Below are 19,061 nucleotides of genomic sequence, written 5' to 3'. Positions count from 1 at the left end.
AAATAAATAAATAAAATGGAATAAATTGGTTCACTTCGAATTCTATAATTTGGTATTGGCAAATTTATGCATAATATTTGTTCTCAGATATATGTGACACAATTTGTTGGCTAGACTCATTGACTATTTGGTTTCATGACACAGCATTGAATGATTTGCACGAATCGTCGTACCAGGGGCGTTGATTACTGGGTGCAAAATAACGTGACAACTGATTGACGAGTTGTTGTCAATATAGTGGCCGATGGAGGAGCTGCACTGTCTCATTGAGATTGGTTGGGTGGGGGTGAAGGTCGGCCGGGTAGGAGGAGGAGGGCAGTGCGATGGGGAGGAATCCATGAGGAGGGAGGAGTTTTACTCTGCTGCACGGCCACGATCGCTGCCAGAATGTGACAATTAACCTCCACGCACGCACGCTCACGCACGCCACGCACGCTCACGCTCAGAGCATCAGGCGCAGGTGCGACTCGCTCTCCCCGCAGCTGAGCGACGCTCTGTTGATGACGGGACGTTGATGCATTTGGAGGCAAAAACGTCAAACTCCCGCGAGGAGAAGAGAGGATAGCGTTTTTTTTAACATTTTTTTTTTTGCTGTTTAGTATGTTTTTTTTGGTTTAACCTTACCCCCTTCGCCACTCCACGCACTCCTCTCCACGGGACAACATGCACGCCGGAGTGCATGGGAGCCTGCACGCTTTTCTTATTCTCTCACCAAATTGAATCGTAGTGCAACTGGAATGAAGACCGCATCTCAGCTTGGGTTCCTTGTGAAATAAAAAAAAAAAGAATCATAATAATAACGGCGCTTTTCTGCAGCGAATTTCAAGGACGGCGACCAATAAAATAAATAGGGCAATAAAAGTGGCCGAGGAGAGAAGGAAGGAACCATGGAGCGGGACGACACCGTGAAGGCGCCTAAGAAGAAGAAGAGCATCATGGCGAAGATGTTTAAAGTTCGCAAGAGGAGAGAGATGCTGTTTGTGCAGGTGTGCTTCATCTGCAGTGCTCTCTTAGTAGCGTGGACCATGTCGGCGCTGTTGACCAAAACAGGTGAGTACGTGGATGACGCTCACCCACGAAATAACACACGATATCTGCATTACAATCACGCACTGCAACAATGTGATCATCTAGCGGCGATATCAAGGGCACGTGAATGCAACGTCGGTGCATTTCACCTCATATTTGCTGTTCTATGAACGTGGGCTATACGTGATCATTGAACTCCACGACGAGAGAGAGCCTCATACGATGTGGCTTCGTATTGCCGCAGTGTGCGCGCCGTGGCAGCTGCACATTTTTAACTTGGGAGAGAAAGGCACGCTCGCCTCATGCACACACACACGACGGCACCGGGAATGTGTTTGATTTGTCGTTTTTTTTTTGCAGCACGATCCGCTGTAGCTGTGCACCATGGTCACCCCCCCCCCCCCCCCACACACACACACACACATCATGCATGATGATTGAGTAATAATTTCGTTTTATTTGCTGTGTAATTTAGAAGAGCAGTCATGTGTGCTGCGTGTGATATCCCCACGCATCCCTCACTCTCCAAACATGACCCCCCCTCCCTCTCCTCATGTCAAAAGTCTTCCCTTTAGGCTTGCGCAAACAGTGACATGCAGAGCATCCCAAACGCAGCATCACAGCCGTTATGTAATCCAACCACAAACCTTGGATTTTTTTGGTTTGAGTATTCCACAAAAAAACAGGAATCGGAGGTAAACTGGTGTACATTGTGATTTGACAATGTGTCATATGCTCTCATGGCAAGATGTGACCAGAATTTTGCAAGGGGGGAAAAAATGGACATAAATATAATTGGAGATTTGGAATACAATCGAGCCTTGCAAATTTTGAGGTCAATTCTTTTGTGAATTTAAACGGTTTTGTGAAAAACACATTCTCGCTGGACTAACTTTTGTTAACCATTTTATTCCATTTTTATTCCGGTAATCCATAAATTGCCTACACATTTTTTTTTTTTTAAATCATGCAAACATAGTAGAGCCCATTTTTGCTCATGAGACAATGACAGAAGATAATAGTGAAAATCTGCAGATTACATACTGTACAATATATGCCCCAAATGACTACTTTTGTCTAAATGGAGCTCTTCATCTCATTGGAGCACCAAGATTCTACCAGATGGCACCAAACTTGTCCATCATACAACAATGAGCACGTTTCCGCTTCTAAATCCAACACTTGGTTGAATAAAATGTATTTCTATGACATTATTTTATCGCTTAAGAACTCCCTTCCCTCAAATGTGACCCACAGCTGTCATCTGGCAGCGACCCCATCACAAATGTATCGAATTTTTGTCACTGCTGTCGCTAATGTAGTCCACACACACACATGCTTAGAGTGCTTCTCACATTAAGCTCTTTTTTTTTTTTTTTTTTTACCCTGTCGTGGGATCTGTCCATCTGCACCCACTTAGTCTCCAATGAGGGCTGCAGATAGCATCAGCAAATTTGCCTCGTTGTACAGTAGATCGCCGAGATTCACCGGGAGTTTCATTAATTACATAAAAAAAAAAAAACAAGAGGCTTAAATGATTACTCTGCAATGATATCATACATGCGAGCGCAAAGCGCTCATCTCCAAAAGGCAGACTTTTTTTTTTCTTCTTTTTTTGCTAGCTAAAGTGAGTTTGTCCCTATATGTATACACGCGCGTTGCTAATGGCTTGCTTTAATCAAGCGTGCCCAACCTATGCTGTCACAGCCATACCGGAACTATTTTAAAGAAGTCTCGTGAATTATCCGTCCGTAGTTCCATAATAACTGAGAACATGAGAAATCCCCCTCTGAACTCATGAGACCTGCCTAATTGAATAGATTTTTCAGACAAAGGGGCGGAGTCAAGGCGGATGGCGAACAAGAAAGTGTCATGTGGCAGGAAAAACTTGTTTGACTGCGTCTGATTCATAGCGGCGTGTTGATTTTCCAAGTAGTCCAGATGGATGAGATTTGATGCACCTCTCCTGGGTCAGAGACATGTGACATGCCATCATGCATGCTGATCCTTAAAGTGGATGTGATGGACGAAGCTTTTCAAGAATCAATTCAGGGCTTGCACAGTTTGAGTGTTTGTCTTTTTTTTTTTTTTTTTTTTTTTTGTCAGGCTACTGAAGCCGAACGTGTTCACAGCCCAGCAAGATTGATGGACGCATGTTTGTCCTTGCTTCTTTCCCCCTGCTGGGTTGATTGAACAGAGCTGGAGGATGTCCTCGGCAACGGACCGAACCGGCACGACACCGCTGTAGCCTAGCATGCTCGGTTTCTTGGCTACGCATGCTAATATTTGCTTATTTAACTCGGTTTTGCCATCAGCGTGTCCTTCACATGGTTAAAAGCACCGATTATAAGTGTGTCATGTGAGTGGACTTTCACAACCACAATCTGCGTGACCTCACAAGCAGAAGTCGGGCTGACTGACTGCTCGGTGGCCCGATTTGCACGCTCTTGCGCGGCAGTAATTAGACGCTTGCGTCACCCTGATCGACTCATCGTTTCGCACACAAAAAAAAACGGTTTTATCATCTTGCCCGAGGCCTTGTGTCATTTGCGTGGCTACAAATTTGGGGGAAAAAAAAGCAAACACATCTGGGCTGACTTGTATAATTTTTTTACATAAGATATGTTTGGCCTCATTACAGAGGCTTAAGAGTTTGATGAAAAAAAACATTTTTTGATGTCTTCTCTGCAGGACACGGGATGCTAATGGAGGACCGTCCAGACTCAGAGCGCTGGGGGAGGCGGCTAATGGCGTCATCATCCCAAAATGAAACGGAGCCCAAGAACTGCTCAGCACCAGGTAAAGCGGCCAATTGTCTTTGTTTTGAAAAGGCCCGGTCTTGTTGTCATGCCGCTTTTAGCCCGAACAAGCGCACGACTCTTCAAAAGAAAACTAACGGTGCTGCCTGATCACTAGCAGCACCCCTTGAGAGCCAAATAAGCAAAAATGAATGTTTGTTGCCTCTGTATTGTTCGAAAATATAAATCACGCGCAAATTGTGATGAGGGATTTCCGTGTATGGAGACAAGCTCTTGAATGAAAAAAGAAAAAAAAAACCATCACAAAGTAGCATTAATTTTGTGTATGGCGGTGAATGTTCCATTTTGGAAGACATCACAATGATTCATTACGGCCTGCGGCGGTTCTTCCAGACTTAATCGTCTAAAGAGTCTTTTCGAGCAACATCAAGTCGTTCTTTATCCAAATGGGGTGCATGTCACTTTCAGAATTTGTTTTGTTTGCGTTTTATACAGAATGCAGGTTAGCATGGTGCAGACAATTTAAAGTGCCACAAGATGCTCAGTGGGGCCTGAAAGTTATTATTATTTATTATTATTAGAATTATTAAAATGAAACCCAATTATTAAACACAGCCCGACCCGGTTTTACAACACTAATAAAACATGTGACTGTTCTTTGTTGCGACGTAAAAGTAGGCGCCGGCTGAATTAATGACTGGAACACAATCCTGGAAAATTTCTTCAAAAGAAGCGTAATCCTTAAAGATTACCACTCCTCCCCCCCTCCCTTTTTTATAAAAAGTCCCCTGGTGCACCAGATTGAACTTTACGCTCCGCTCATTAACTTGAAAAACTTTAAAACCCGACTCCCAAATCCGTCGCACCGCTCTGCTTTGTGTGAGTCAGTCATACGACTCGCATCGTTTCAGAAATAATCGTGCATCGCTTTGTCGCAAAACCGATTGGTTTGTTCTGACCACTTGTGGAGCACATGATTCACTCCGATTGTGATAGCAATTTATCATTCCTGCGAGCAACACTCTAACAAGTCGCATCTCTCGGCATCCCTTGCGGCCCATTTTCTCCAACACAATTTTTGTTTGTTTTATCTTCCTTCTGTGCTCGGTGTCGCAAATGATTTGCACAATCCAAAAAAACATGTCCACTCCACAATGGACCAGGTGGCAGGTGGAAATGGACAGTGAAGGATCACTTTATTGATTGATTGTTGTAAAGCACTATATCATGTTAGTTTAACAACGATGACATTTCGAAACAGAGACGCCATCAAGTGTCATGCTTGGTTGCAACCAGCAGAGGCGCTGTTTTGGGTCAAAAGAACATCAGCATTGTTCTGCTCAATACGACACTTGCCTAGAAGCAGGAGTTCAGAACATTCATCCCTTGCAGAAACTCGGTGTGGCTCGCATAATAAAGAGCGCTCTGAAGCAAAACTATTTTGGGAGCGCTACAAAAAATGAAGAATCACATGCATATGAGAATCCCCCCCCCTCCCCTCCTACCTTCTTCTCACTTTTGAATGTCCTTTCACAACAGTGAACCTTCTGGTCCAAACGCCACCTAACAGGCCTTAACTATGTGCACATGTTTGGGTTCGTGCGGAATGCCGTGTAAGTTTAGTGCTTAAACGAACATGTGAGCACCGCTCGACATGTGATTATGAGCATGTGGATGACCCACCGAGAGAAGAGGACAATAGCGCGTATGCGTTCATGCTACATCGTCCACCGTGCAGATTGCATTTTGTTGCGCGCTAGCAGCAGCTGATTGTCTAATTGGACATTAATGACGCGGAAGAATCGACATTTTGTAATCTCTCGGGTGTTGCTGCGTTCTGGTACGCTTATCCGGATGCGGCAGTGAGGCGGTGTCAGAAACATTGCACGCTTTACGGAGTTGCCTTGTGTAGTGGATACAAAGGAGTTGAGCGAGAAAAGACATCACGAGAGGCTTCTATTATGTAACGCGCCCTCCGTTGTCTGCTATATTACAAGATTTGGAACAAATGAGTGCCCGTGGCTGCTTTGCTTTGTCTTTGGCGCCGCATCATCACACTGAGAGCGGCGTTTGGAATTGTGACAGCATGAACGTTTGACATTTTGATAGAATGTGGAAACCGGTGACATTTTACCGCTTGTCTCCCCTTTTTTTTTTTTTAAGACTAAATAAAAACAATTAGTCCAAGCTCGCCTCAAGGGGGGAAAAAAGTAATTTTAAGGAACAAGGGAAGAACAATGTCGTCCTTAGCATAAAATCCGCAAACTGTGTGGTTGTCTGAGCTGATAAAAAAATGTTCTTGCATAAGCAGCCCAGAAAGATGTCCAAACAGAGAATGTGAGTTTATTTTTAGATTTGTAGCTTCACAAGGTGACTTTTGGATCTTTTTTGTCCTTCTGGCCTCTCCATTGTTTTCAAATATCATAAACACCAGGATTGAGGTTATTAGTTCTTCCAAATTATTTAATTAAATTAAATTATTGTGTGCAGGACTAAGTACATATAATTTAAAACTGTCAATGTGTTATTTTCCTCAGCAAAGTGACTTTTGCTGTCCAATGTCAGTGTGGACCTATTTAAAGGCGTCATTTGAGACGCGTCATGAAAGTTGTCCTGGTCCTCTCATGCTCGTCCGTCCTTGGGTGGCGGAGGAGAAAAAAAAAAAAACAGCAACGTGTTTGTGTCCGAGCGAGAGGTGTCCAGTCAGGTGTCAATGCGACCCGGGAGGTGACCACCGCTGACCTTAAAACACAATTATCGACATGCTGTTTTGGTTCTACAGGAGAGAAAATGTGTTTTATTTCATGGGCTGGTTCAGTCATGTGTACGCACATCACAGAATACAAAATATATATCCACAGTGAGGTTAGAACAGATGCAAGTCTCAGGTGAGCCCCTGTTCCACTTCATGAGTCCATATGTGACCACAGCCCAAAACGTGCCTTTATTTACTTTATTTCATAATCACAACACAGAAACAATTTGCGTCGCATTTGCTTATCGACGCTTGGCGTGAAGTCGCTGCGGTGAGCAATACACGTATGTATGTGTAAGCGGGCGTAACGGAGCAAACCGCCGGGCCTGCACCCCATCACAGATGCTGCACGCGTCCCAGAAGAGAGCAAGCCCATTTCTGTCAGCCACCAGGTCAACTGTTGAGCTCACATGATGGATGAAGCTTCACCCTGGGAGCTTTTTTTTTTTTTTTTTTTTATCATTGCAAACACGGTGGAACCTGCAAAAGCTGTAAAATTCCGAAAGCTAAATTCATCATTGTGGTCTAAGATGGTGGTGAGGTCATGAAGGCCGTTCACAAGGTCATACAGCTAGTTTGGGGAGTGGCGGGAAAAGGGAGGAAGAGGAGCAGGGTGATGATGATGACGGCGGAGGCGGCCACGCTGTGCCTCGCTGTCACGCCGCATGTTGACTGTGACATTTCCTCTCTCTCTCTCGCTCTCTCCAGCAATCCGCGAGTTCCCCGATGACCTTTTCACCAACAATGAACGAAAGAGCGGCGCTATCCTTCTGCACATTACGGCGGTAAGCGACGCCATCTTTTGAACTTCCATTTTGCGCCTGCTTCCGGCACAGCAAAAACTTTATCATGAGAAAAATATTATGAAACTGTTGGAGGTTTTCCTATCAAGTGGTGAGGCCAATAATTTACTTGATTTTTTATTTTTTTTTCCCCACAAGAGAAATGTCTGTTGGAATCATTTTTGGCAAACCAGCACTTGCAGCAGTAAAGTCCAAGCCACTGATGCAGGCCATAAATCGTACACGCCGCTAATGTACAGCGTGCGAGCTAGCGAGAGCTATCAAATATTAATTTTACATTCCGCAGTGTTGGAAATGAAGTCATCCTAAATATTCATGAAGTATTTAAAGCAATTCTCATGATGATGATCACATTGAGATGAATATAAAGATGACTCCTGTCATGTACCATATTTGGAGTGTAATACGGTTTCTATTTTAATAGATGAATAAAAAGTGTATTTTTTTTTCATTGTGAATGTCTCACAGCAGTCCTCAAAACCAAATAAATTCCCTGATAGTGTCGATAGGGAAATAATGTGCCTCTTATTTCAATTTCCTCACAAATTGAGTTCGTCCCATTTATTTGTATGCATCGTAACAGGTGGATACAGCGGTTAATTGTATCTTGCGCCATCTAGCGGTGATAGATTGAGATGTTCTGTTTTTTTAAATTATAAATCGCTGGCATAGATAGATGACTTTTATTGGAGATAAATCATTTCGGAGCAAGTAAGTGCACAGTAATTGGGATTTTCTAGGAAATAGCATGACTGTGTAGGCGCCCCATCTTTTGAACTTTTATACACTCAGCCTTGACTACAATCAAAGCGTGTTTTCGGCTGCAGCGGAGGAGTAATATAATGTTGCTACCTCGCACTAATGGCACTTAACCACTCAAGCGGAGGCGTAAAGTCCCGTTACTGCAGTGAAAACACAGATGGGCTCTGATAAAGTCAAAATAAAAGCAAGCATAAGCGTCAGTTGTGCAGGTTAGTCTGAAAAATCCCGAACATTGAAAACGGTGCAATATTTATATGCATTGTGTCATCCTCTTCAACTACGTGTCTGACTTCACTGGTCATTATTAAAAGATGATTTTCAAGATGGCGCTGCAGTGCGCCATACTTTGCTTCCACTCACCTCCTTTGACATAACTCGAGTTTACCTTGTCAGCTCTGCTGTGCCTGCGCTGCCCCCTGTGGATAGCATAGAGCATAGCAGCTAGCACAAACCGCATGGACTCTCCTCTCACACCTGATCAATAATTTATATATTAGACTTCGGCTACTAAAATAGGCCGCTTGCGTGCTTCCCTACCAAAGCCTCCTGGGAGCGCGAGCACGAAACATTCCCTTCGGGGCCCTTACTTTGCAAAAAGGGGGAGCTCATTTTGAACGGGATGCAAATTATGAATTCAAGGTTGTCCTCCATCTTTGATTTATGTGGCGCCTGTCATGTTTTTAATCTCAAGGCCTTGTGTAAGATATGTGGATGTCCTTCATTTTAATGAACGCAGGCCATCTACATGTTCCTGGCCCTCGCCATCACGTGCGATGAATACTTTGTGACGTCGCTGGAGAAGATATGCGAGGTACTTTCGGGCGACTCAAAAGGGTTTGGTTGAAGGCTGCCATTTTGTTTTCTTTTTGTCACGTGACGCTTTGTGCTCCATTCGTGCAGAAACTACATCTGAGTGAAGACGTTGCCGGCGCCACCTTCATGGCAGCTGGCAGCTCTGCGCCTGAGCTTTTTGCCTCCGTCATCGGTAGCCGCGCGCAGCCGACTAACCCAGATGGTCAGTGTCACGGACGATTCTGATTGGCTGCCGCCTCCTTGTGTGCAGGTGTCTTCATCACTCACGGCGACGTGGGGGTGGGGACCATCGTGGGCTCGGCCGTCTTCAACATCCTTTGCATCATCGGAGTCTGCGGCATTTTTGCCGGGCAGGTGCGTGCGTGACAAATGGCTCCTACATGCCGTGTAAAAAAAAATAAAAATAAAATAAAATACGTACATTGCGTGTTGCATGTATCTTACAGGTGGTGGTGCTGACCTGGTGGCCGGTATTTCGAGATTCCTTCTATTACATCCTGGCTGTCATCGCTCTTATTGCGGTAAGTCGGAGTCGGCAATATCATGATCACATGACAACTTTTAATGTGCTGTTCCCCCCCCCCCCCCCTCTAATTTCTTGGCACATTCTAGTTCATCTATGACGAGAAGATTGTGTGGTGAGTCAAATGCTTCATCCACTTTTTCTTCATTGACAAATAGCAAGAGAAAAACCCAATTGGTGTTATGAATGCCTCCAAATATTTGCTATTTGATTTGGTGGAAGATAGTTTGAGAAAGAATAATTGGTGGAAGGTTAGGGCAGTTGTGCCCCGATTCATTATCTATTAATTGCGTATTTCAGTCTGACTCGGCCCCAGCAGTTTCCAACAAAGCTTATTATTATTCATGACTTGAACTTTGTCGTTTTATTCCTATCTTATCGCCAAATCTTTTTTTTTTTAGGTGGGAGAGTTTAGTGCTGGTGGTCATGTATGTGGGATACATTCTGATCATGAAGTAAGTGCTTTGCTACATAGCAACTTTTCATTTCATCCCTTTTTTTAAATTTTTCTTGCTTCCCACCTCTAATTCAATGCGTGTGTGGTCCCACCACATGACAGCATGTCACGGTCATGGCGTGTGCGTCTGCATGTCTGGCTGCAGCTGGTAATCTGCGTTGCACTCTCAGCAGCGGCTGGCTCGCTCTTTCTGGCTCCCACCACAGGCTTAATCCGCCCCCCCAACCCCCCGCAGCCCTAAAGAGCACCGGCTTAACCGGATCACTCCTCTCTCCTTCCTCATTCTGCAGGCAAGACACAATTTAGTGAGGGGATGCTGTTGATGCTGTCATATGGTGGTATCCCCCCCCCCCCACCCCCTACCCCCACCTTTCCCAAAATATCCACTGGCCATTTTGGGTTGTTCCTGTCAAAATGGAGGTTGCTTAGAGGTGTTTCCTCTTCACTCCGAACCAGAAAGAAACTGCTAAAGTCAAACTTTTTCTTTTTTTTTTTCGGGGGGTGCGGGCGTGACACATACGCACGCACGCACACACACCAATTAAAAAACTAGGCACGTGCAATGTTGCTTAGGGTGTCACATGAATAATTAAATATTATAATAAGGGGAAACTTGGGCCTTGTGTTCAAAGAGCTTCACACAACGACGCAGTGAGCCCTTTCGTTCGAATGACCATAGAAAGAAAATGATGTTGTCAAACCAAAGCCAAATGGATTCCCATCGCGTCATCAACCTTTTGGAGAACAGCGTGTTCTGTTGAGTCCAAACAACAGAGCAGCTTTTGTGCTGCCGTGTTCTTAGACACTTCACAAAATTCTTTTGACCGAACGCTGTGCAGCCAATTTCAGGCTTTGTGTGCATTGTGATGCATGTTTTCCTGGAAAGTAGGTCGCCTCATGCTATGGATGTTAGCAGCGTCGATTATTTTTCTTTTTTTCTTTTTAGCTCATGAATATATTTCAAACAAGTCTTTGATCTCTCTCGAGTTCTCTCCACTGACCTATCCTTGTGCATCTCCTCGCTAGATTCAACTCCAGCATGCAGGCTTTCTTCATGGGCAGCTCCAAGAAAAACGTGGCCAACGGTAACGCAGCTACCAGCAGCGAGATGGAGGACGGTAATGCGCCTTATTATTACGACGACGACCCGATGGTGCCCTTACTGGCAGCAGGTAAGGCTAACCAGACAGGCTGGGGCAACAGGAAGTGGCCCGTGAAAACCTCCTCGGAGGTCGTGTGGCTTTTAATCCCCCCCCCCTTCTGTTCCGCTTGACAATTGCTTCATCCAATTCATTCTCTCTGCTGGTGCTTAATTCTCTCCAATGATTGGCAAACTTCCAGTCCTGTGATCTCGACGAACCGTGTGACATTAACCATTACTAATATACTGTCTCTGAATGACCCATGGCCCGTATCATTTTATTTTTCAGTGTTTAAGCGTTTATTCAATTAGATGCGACTAAGGCTTGCGTGAGCGCAACTATGGAAGCGTGAAATGGGAATTCTCCCTGAAGTCATAGCGTGGGGAAGACAAAGGTAACTTTTGTATCACGGCTGCCAAACCGATCGGAACGTCCAATCGCCTGCCGGGTGCTAATTGCCACATGGAGGTTAACTTCTTTTTACACTTGCATGACATTTAAAATGTATTTTAAAAGCAAGACATGAAGTCATTTGAAAGTTTTCACAATACAGATTTTCTTTTTTTTTTGAGCCACTTAGTCTGAGTGTTGTTACTGACCGATGGTTCTTTCTAACCCGCCGCCTGTCTGTTTAGCCTTACTAAACTTGCTCTCGCTTGTTGTGCTGCCGTTGTGCCAACGTGTTTGTGTCGCTTAACACTTTTTTTCTGCTGCTTCTGCTCCCCACTGAAGTGGTAATGATTTGTTAATATATGCGCCTTCTTGCATGTATTAGTCTAAATTAGACTAATAAGGGCAACGTTATTAAAAAGAAAAACTATTGGTTGATGCGGGGGTGCGGAGTCCGACGCTCTTTCAATTGACGTTGTCCGTATTATTAGTGAAGCCCACCAAAGCTTACAGCCGTGGCTCGGTGGTGATGGTGGACGAGATCATGCACGCCAGCCCGTCCAAGTTGAGCTTCCCCGAAGCGGGCCTGCGGATCATGATCACCAGCCACTTTGCACCCAAGACACGCCTGCGCATGGCCAGCCGCCTCATCATCACAGAGGTACGCTTCCGGAATTGCCGTACCGGCGTGTGCTCGGGATTTAGTGTTTCTTTTGTGAAAGCGCCAGAAGTTGGTCCAAGCGGCGAACGGCGTGGAGACGCAAGTGATCGACGGCAAGATGGAGATTGAGAACGGGAACGTGCCGGAGGACAAAGCCACCGAGGAAGATGAGGAGAGCGGCATTTCCCCGTTTCATCTTCCCAGTACGCGACTGGCCACGATTGCGCTCCAGTGGAATGCAACGAGGACCGAAATGAACGTTTGTGTTGTGTACAGAGGGATGCGGCAACATTATCAAGTGGCTCATCTCATGGCCGCTGCTCCTGTTGTTGTTCTTCACCGTCCCAAACTGTGGCAAGCCGCGCTGGGAGAGATGCTTCATGCTCTCCTTTCTCCTCTCAACCGTCTGGATCGCAGTCTTCTCCTACATGATGGTCTGGATGGTAGGTTTTGCAGCGTTGTACTTTTGTAAATCAAACCAAAACAAAAAAATCACGGGATCCATTTTGTATGCTGGCGTCTTGCAGGTGACGATAATCGGCTACACTCTTGGAATCCCTGACGTCATCATGGGTATCACCTTCCTGGCAGCGGGTACCAGCGTCCCTGACTGCATTGCCAGTCTCATCGTGGCGCGCCAAGGTCGTCCCGTCCTCCTGCTCGCTTCTCGCTGTCCCCTTCCATCTGTATTGAGACTTGGCCAGACAAAGCGTGTCGTGTATTTCAGGCTTAGGAGACATGGCCGTGTCCAACACTATTGGAAGCAACGTTTTTGACATCCTAGTAGGCCTGGGCGTCCCTTGGGCAATCCAAACCATGTGTGTGGACTACGGCTCGGAGGTGATGCTTGCCCCCCCCCACCCCCCTCTGTTTTGTATTCCCTCAACTCCACTTGCTGACTCGTAACACAATTGCGCTAAAGTGAGGCGATGATTCTGTCTGTGGCAGGTGATGATCAACAGTCGAGGACTTGTGTATTCCGTCGTGCTTTTGCTGGGATCGGTGGCCCTCACGGTGAGCTCTTGACTTAAGTATGAAATGTTGCTGCCATTTTGAAAAAAAAGGGGCGAGTCGATCAATACGCAACAAACCTGTTTTTGTAACATTCGGTACGCTTTGCTTGCGACTCTGAACAGTATTGTTGACGTCGCCAACGGCTTGAAGCACTCGTTACCATGGCGACGGCAGAAACCAATGTTAAAAAGCCCGTGCGCCGTCGAAATGAGTGATTTGGAAATCCCCTTATTACACTGATGACTGTCGTGTAATTGGGACAAAATTGGCACGTCACACAATAAAGGATAATCATGCGGGATTATTTTTCAGGCGTCCAATAATCTGCTGCTGCCAACTGTCGTTGGGTGGGGGGGGTCACTGACTTGTTTTGCACCCCAAACAGGTGCTGGGCATTCACCTGAACAAGTGGCGACTGGATCTGAAGCTGGGCGTGTACGTTCTGGTCCTGTACGCCGTCTTCCTGTGCTTCTCGGTCATGATCGAATACAACGTGTTCACTTTTGTCAACGTGCCCATGTGCTTTGACGATTGACATTCGCCACGTAACAGCAGCAGAAGCCAGACACCAAAAAATCCTCACAGCCCCCTCAAAGTCCCACCCTTCCCTCCAATAATACTGGACCTATCACTTTGAGTCTGTTTAGTCCCAAGTGTGTCCACGGGGTGGCGCACTTGAGTCATTGTGCATCTTGTCTTCGCTCACACAGTGCCCAGTCCTTGATGCTCATTTGGAGCCTTGCCTGCTACTGCAGTGCTGTGCTGCTGTCCACCTGTCTACTGTGTCCGTCCATTTAGCATGCCTTTAGCTGTCTCAGGTGGGGGACTCCTGAATCCAATACCGCCCCCCCATCTTCGCCATGCCGTCACTATCCATGTTGACAGAATCCTCACAATGGTTTACTGAGAACTCCAGGACCCAAAGAGAAAAGCACACTTTTTTTTTTTTTGCACCCCCTTGGACGAGGGTCTTGTCCTTGGCAGCTCCCCTCCTATGGACACCAACTTGACAGCAAGAACTACAAACTTTGTCCCTGCAACCTTTTCTCACCTAACCTGATGGGAAAAAAACAAAAAAAAACAATTTCAGGATTGTTTGGGAAGCAACTTTTGAGGTGTTATGCAGCACTGCAACAAAAGTGAACTCTATTCATTTATTTATTTATTTATTTATTGTTTTGTTGCAAAAAATCCTTCCATCTTTTGCAAAAGACCGAGGGAGAGCATGTTGCCACGCAAAACAACTTTGTACGCCGACTTGCTGAATAGAGATCTGAACACCCGCCGCGGGGCAGCACGCTCACTCAGCTCAACCGTCTGTAGACCAGTAAGATGAATTTTTATTTGATTTTCAACTTTTGAGACAAAGGAACTAGACCACCCCCTGACCAGTAAAGAGGGGGTGGGGGGCGGTGCCAACCACAACCACCAGTGATCAGGGACAGCTCTTTGGTAGGTGGGGGGGGGGGCTACCGTATTGATGAGTTGTATGTAGATACTGCACTTTAACAGCCATCTCATTCTGAATCAACTAGTGCTTCCTTTGGTGTGTGTGTGTGCGTGTGTGATATACGAATGTGTGCGAATATGATGAGCACACCCGCCTCTTGTCCGCAGTGCATGCTGGGATGTTAAATGCAGTGTTCCCCTTCTCCCTCAAGCACAGCGTAAAGGCCTGCTTGTGTCTGTCAGCCATCTCCATGGCAACTGCCTGGTCCAGTTTTACAAAAAAAAAAAAAGAAAAAATACAAATCGGCAGCTACAATGCAATTTGTTGCAAAATTGCAAGCAATGAGCCGAGCCACAGAGAATTCTGACAATAATTGGAGGGGGGGGGGGTGAGATTCCTGTGCCACACATGGCGGCAGGCACTTGTATATGCAATCTCAATGTCATGATTTGTGTGTGCGTGTGTGTGACGTCAGGCTCCTGCCAGGTCACCATGATGATGTTGTCCGTCCAGTACTCAGTGTGAGCTCACAGGTGTTTTTTTTTTTGTTTTTTTTTGTGATTGCTGTTGAACTGAGCCAAAGGATGGACACGATGCTCCCCCTTTTTTTTTATTTTTACAAAGGGCCAAAAGAAGCAACATGGATCGATGATGTTTTTTGTTTGGGCTTTGTCACTTTAAGAGGACCTGGATGAGAGCACTTAGGGGAGAAGAAAAGTTGGACCCCGCCCCCAAAAAATGCTCATCCGTTTCAATGCTGGATGGAGGTGACCACACAGGGCCCATCTGTAGATACACTTTGTCTGGAAGCGGCAAAAAATGTGCATTTTTTTTTTTGTCGTTTTCTTTTTCATCTTGAGGCTGCTCTGCGCGGTCCAAGCTTGGTTGCCAGGTTGGAGTTTTTTTTCCTTAACTTGCTTTTGTCAGCGAGGCTTTTTCTTTTTTTCTGGAGGAAGAAGAGGGAAAAGAATCATTATTTGATGCAGACTGGATGGGAGTCTGCGTGTGCTCAACTATCACGCACACGGAAAGGTGACTAAAACACGAAACGTCTCGTGTGTATTTCTTTGATTGAATGCGACCTGATGCACTGTGAGCTCAATGTGATGTGGGAGTTGTCAACAATAATAAAAAAAGTCAATTTAATGTTAGGTACTATTAAAAAAAATACTGTATAACTTATATGAATGTATCGTCTTGCTATACTGGACATATCCAACCAATGCATTTTACTGTAAAGCAATAATGTGAAGAAAAAAAAATAAAATGGCAAAATCGTTCCTGTACATTTGGCCTCCTGACTTTTTACAAATTCAAGTCGAACGCCGTCGATGCAGAAAATATTTATACAAAACAAAATGGAATCTTATCTTGAATATTTAAAAATACCCAAGTGAGAATACGCCTGATAATAACCGTTACATGAAACTCATTTCATCAGCCAGCGTGTAAGATTCGCTAGAACCGCCAGGGGGCAGTGTTGATACACGAGTCAATTCGTCCTCCTTATTGACGCAAACTGACACTGCATGGCTTGTGAGTATAAAACCGTGACAAAGCTATGGCTGCAACGGTTTGAACAAATGGGGACGTGTGTTTGTGTGTGTGTTTATTGATGCTAAAAGTGTGTATTCTTTTAATGAGAGGTACCCGTTTCATGGGCCTACATGGATGCTGTGCAGCTTCCTAATGGGCACACACTGAAGTTCCCTAACAAGCAGCGAGAACCTGCTCCAGTGAACATGGACGCACCCGGACCTTCGTGACCACAACACTGTCATCCCACCAGAACTTGTAAATCTCTCCCCTTGACATTTGTTTTTTGCAAGACTGTGCCTGTTGGTATTTTTTTTCTTCTCCTGCTGCTGCTTGGGCGCGTTGCTGAGCTGAACAGTGATGGATGTTGAGCCAACTGGGTTGGTGGTTCCGCTTCGTTGCAATTCTTGTTACATCTAGGAAAAATGGCCGAGTCAGTGCTTTTTTGTCCCCTCAGCTTGACCGATTGCCCCCGCCCTCCATGCTTCCACAGCCACTTCCTGTTCAGCAATAAAAACGAGAATGGGAGCCAAATAAAATTAATTAGGTTAATGAACAAGTTGTGAACATTTTGTAAAAATCTAATCACATACACAGGACATTTAGTGTGTGTATAAAATTAGATACTTCTCCATCACTTCATCTCCGTTTGAACTTTGGCTGACCTTCCTGAAGTAGCCTTGTGGTGGGGAGGCATTGGCCATCTTTTAACACTCACATTCACACCTCGGGACATCTTAGACGAGAATAAAGCCAACATGCACTTTTGAGAGGATGCCGGCGTGTGTGACGATAACCCACGCTTCATCTCCTCCTGCTTAATTATTTGCCCTTAGTTAGCATGACTGAAATTGTTCCGATTGCAAAGCGATTGAGTAAACTGTTCAATTAGCCAAATAGCTGCTAGTTGTCTATTTAGTGCAAATAAGTGTAAGTACTCGTTTATCGTGCAGACGACGGGATTCACTCTTGATGTAATGTAGTTGTGGTGTGTTTTATTGTAAGAATTCCAATTTTTAAAAAAATGATATGCCATATATGGCATGTCATTTAAAAAATATATATTATATAATATAATTTAATAAATATTAATATAAAAAATTATACCTATATAAAATAAAAATAAAATATATATTTCGCTGTGCCTTTGCTGCAGGAGAAATTCTTCAAACACACATCATCACAAGCATGCTTTCTTCTTCTGTGGTGGGCCAGCGTCACATTTAGATTCCAATCAAGCTCCGGGTCATAGACCACGTTTCTACCGGCATCGCTCAACAATCACATTCAAGATTCTGGTATTGCAAGCGGCCCCCTTTGAACTCAATCACGTTGGCCCACACGGTCTTAGCGGGGGTCTTTGCTAGCGATGCATGGACATAGCATGTTTCTCCTTAATGGGAACCTTCCATGTGTTTCCTCACTTTGTTTTACATCTGCCGTCGAGCTGTTGCCCTCATCTATTATCTCGCGGCTTGTTTGTCTGGAAAACTTTTTCCATCCGATTGTCTCCATACACCAAGGACATGCAGCATTGTTGTCTTAACAGGTGCTAGATGACGTTGAGCATTTTCTCTCTTTTCTAAAAGTCATCAAAGACCCATTTATCAGTTGTCTCAAAAAGGTCACCCAGAGCGATTGTCCCGGCGTGGTTGCAATAAGAGTGATATTTTATCTGCGGCGAACGACTCAGAAAACAGCCACGGCCGACATTTCCAAATGTTAAACCTGTTCAATATTTACGGTTGCAAATGCCTGCGTGAGTTGACGAAACACAATTTGGCCAAGCCGGAGGCTCGTCTCAAAAGAGCGGTGGTGTCGCTTTTATTTTTCAGTTTGATACCTCCTGATGTTATAATACGATGTAAAATTGATAAGGTCCACGGACAGACCTGGAAATGCACAACTAAAGCGTTTAACACGCGTGTCGGAAACAACCGAGCAGCTGTTTTATGAGTGAGCGAGGGGGATTTGCATTTAGATTAGTGTTTCCGACCAGCGCGTGATGACACACGAGATGTTTCCTTCCGAAAGTGGGACCGTTGAAGCAAGTAAGTGGACAAAATGAGCGCTAGTTAGCGCGTGCCCCGCACAAAGTGGCTCCGCTCGTCTAAGTGACTTTGATTTGATTTTACGGGGGGGGGACTTTGCACTTCTAGAGATGCTGGATCCAAGCAAGATGAAAATCCGCAATACTGAGATTATGGATGACTCGCTTACGGGGCCTGTGAAAGGTGATCCGTTGCGCAAATGCATTATTTAACTTTTTCATTTGCTTTACTACCTTCACTCGGACAAGATTTATTAAAACAATCGCGCCTAAACCCGACAGTGAAATCCGACAGATTACCATCAATGGTCGGCCTCAAATATCCCGAGAGACATTTTCTTAATTAAACTCGGGCTCTGGTTCTTAATTGCCTTTGAACAGATTCCATACAAACAGATTTAACAGCAGCGGGGCAAACCGCGACATAAACTGCTGGTGTGAATTAAAAGATAATAGCAACACAATTACAGTTGTTGCCGAGTTGAGACCTCGCTTTGGTGTGTAATTAAATACTTTGACAAAGCGAGATTAACTGTCACAACAGCGGACAAAATGGTGTTTGGAATAAAATCCGATGACAAAATGAAGATTGAGTCTAAAATATTAATTCATTGGAAGTCAGATCGAGACAAAAGCAGTGTTGTGAATAGTTGCGCTCGGGCTAAAAAAATATATATATATATATAAGATGACATTTTGTTCCAAATGAGGAAACGGGACATTACATGGAGGCTCAGACATCTGCGAGCAATTACGCAGCACTGAGTGATGCCCTCCACTTTGTTGGTGGCCTTCTACTCTTGCTTGCTTGGCAACTTTTCTCCACCAGTCGCGTTGTTTGTTTGGCAGCCATAACATTTATATAGAAGCCACTTAAACGTATGTTGGCTTGGATTTTTGCAGGCTTGGATAAAGAG

The 19,061-nt window shown here is 44.9% G+C and overlaps 1 protein-coding gene across 3 annotated transcripts; it reads left to right on the top strand.

Annotated features, from left to right (window-relative positions):
* The first annotated feature begins 350 nt into the window (after window positions 1-350).
* On the top strand, window positions 351-15,231 carry slc24a4b (solute carrier family 24 member 4b). Of its 3 annotated transcripts, none has more exons than XM_037244560.1 (17): window positions 351-1,050; window positions 3,721-3,828; window positions 7,252-7,328; window positions 8,845-8,919; window positions 9,009-9,093; window positions 9,172-9,275; window positions 9,368-9,442; window positions 9,534-9,559; window positions 9,846-9,899; window positions 10,928-11,073; window positions 11,925-12,094; window positions 12,162-12,297; window positions 12,371-12,537; window positions 12,622-12,736; window positions 12,822-12,934; window positions 13,043-13,108; window positions 13,494-15,231. In XM_037244560.1, exons 1-17 carry the CDS (start codon window positions 888-890, stop codon window positions 13,641-13,643), a joined length of 1,830 nt encoding a protein of 609 aa, XP_037100455.1. In that variant the 5' UTR covers window positions 351-887; the 3' UTR covers window positions 13,644-15,231. The 3 variants fall into 3 exon arrangements, with proteins under 3 accessions (XP_037100455.1, XP_037100454.1, XP_037100456.1); XM_037244559.1 differs by having other exon boundaries at window positions 352-1,050; window positions 12,156-12,297; XM_037244561.1 differs by having other exon boundaries at window positions 353-1,050; window positions 10,928-11,019; window positions 12,156-12,297.
* The last annotated feature ends 3,830 nt before the right edge of the window (window positions 15,232-19,061 follow it).

This window comes from Syngnathus acus, chromosome 24, assembly GCF_901709675.1.
Source record: "Syngnathus acus chromosome 24, fSynAcu1.2, whole genome shotgun sequence".
In the NCBI taxonomy this organism is placed as follows: domain Eukaryota; kingdom Metazoa; phylum Chordata; class Actinopteri; order Syngnathiformes; family Syngnathidae; genus Syngnathus; species Syngnathus acus.
This window is presented reverse-complemented; position numbering and strand designations above follow the sequence as displayed.

Bases quoted from the DNA above. Each gene is read 5' to 3' on its own strand.
- slc24a4b (XM_037244559.1), top strand. From the start codon at position 888: ATGGAGCGGGACGACACCGTGAAGGCGCCTAAGAAGAAGAAGAGCATC. The intron at 9,276-9,367 runs GTGCGTGCGTGA...TGTATCTTACAG, and splicing joins GCGGCATTTTTGCCGGGCAG to GTGGTGGTGCTGACCTGGTG. The intron at 9,560-9,845 runs GTGAGTCAAATG...TTTTTTTTTTAG, and splicing joins TATGACGAGAAGATTGTGTG to GTGGGAGAGTTTAGTGCTGG.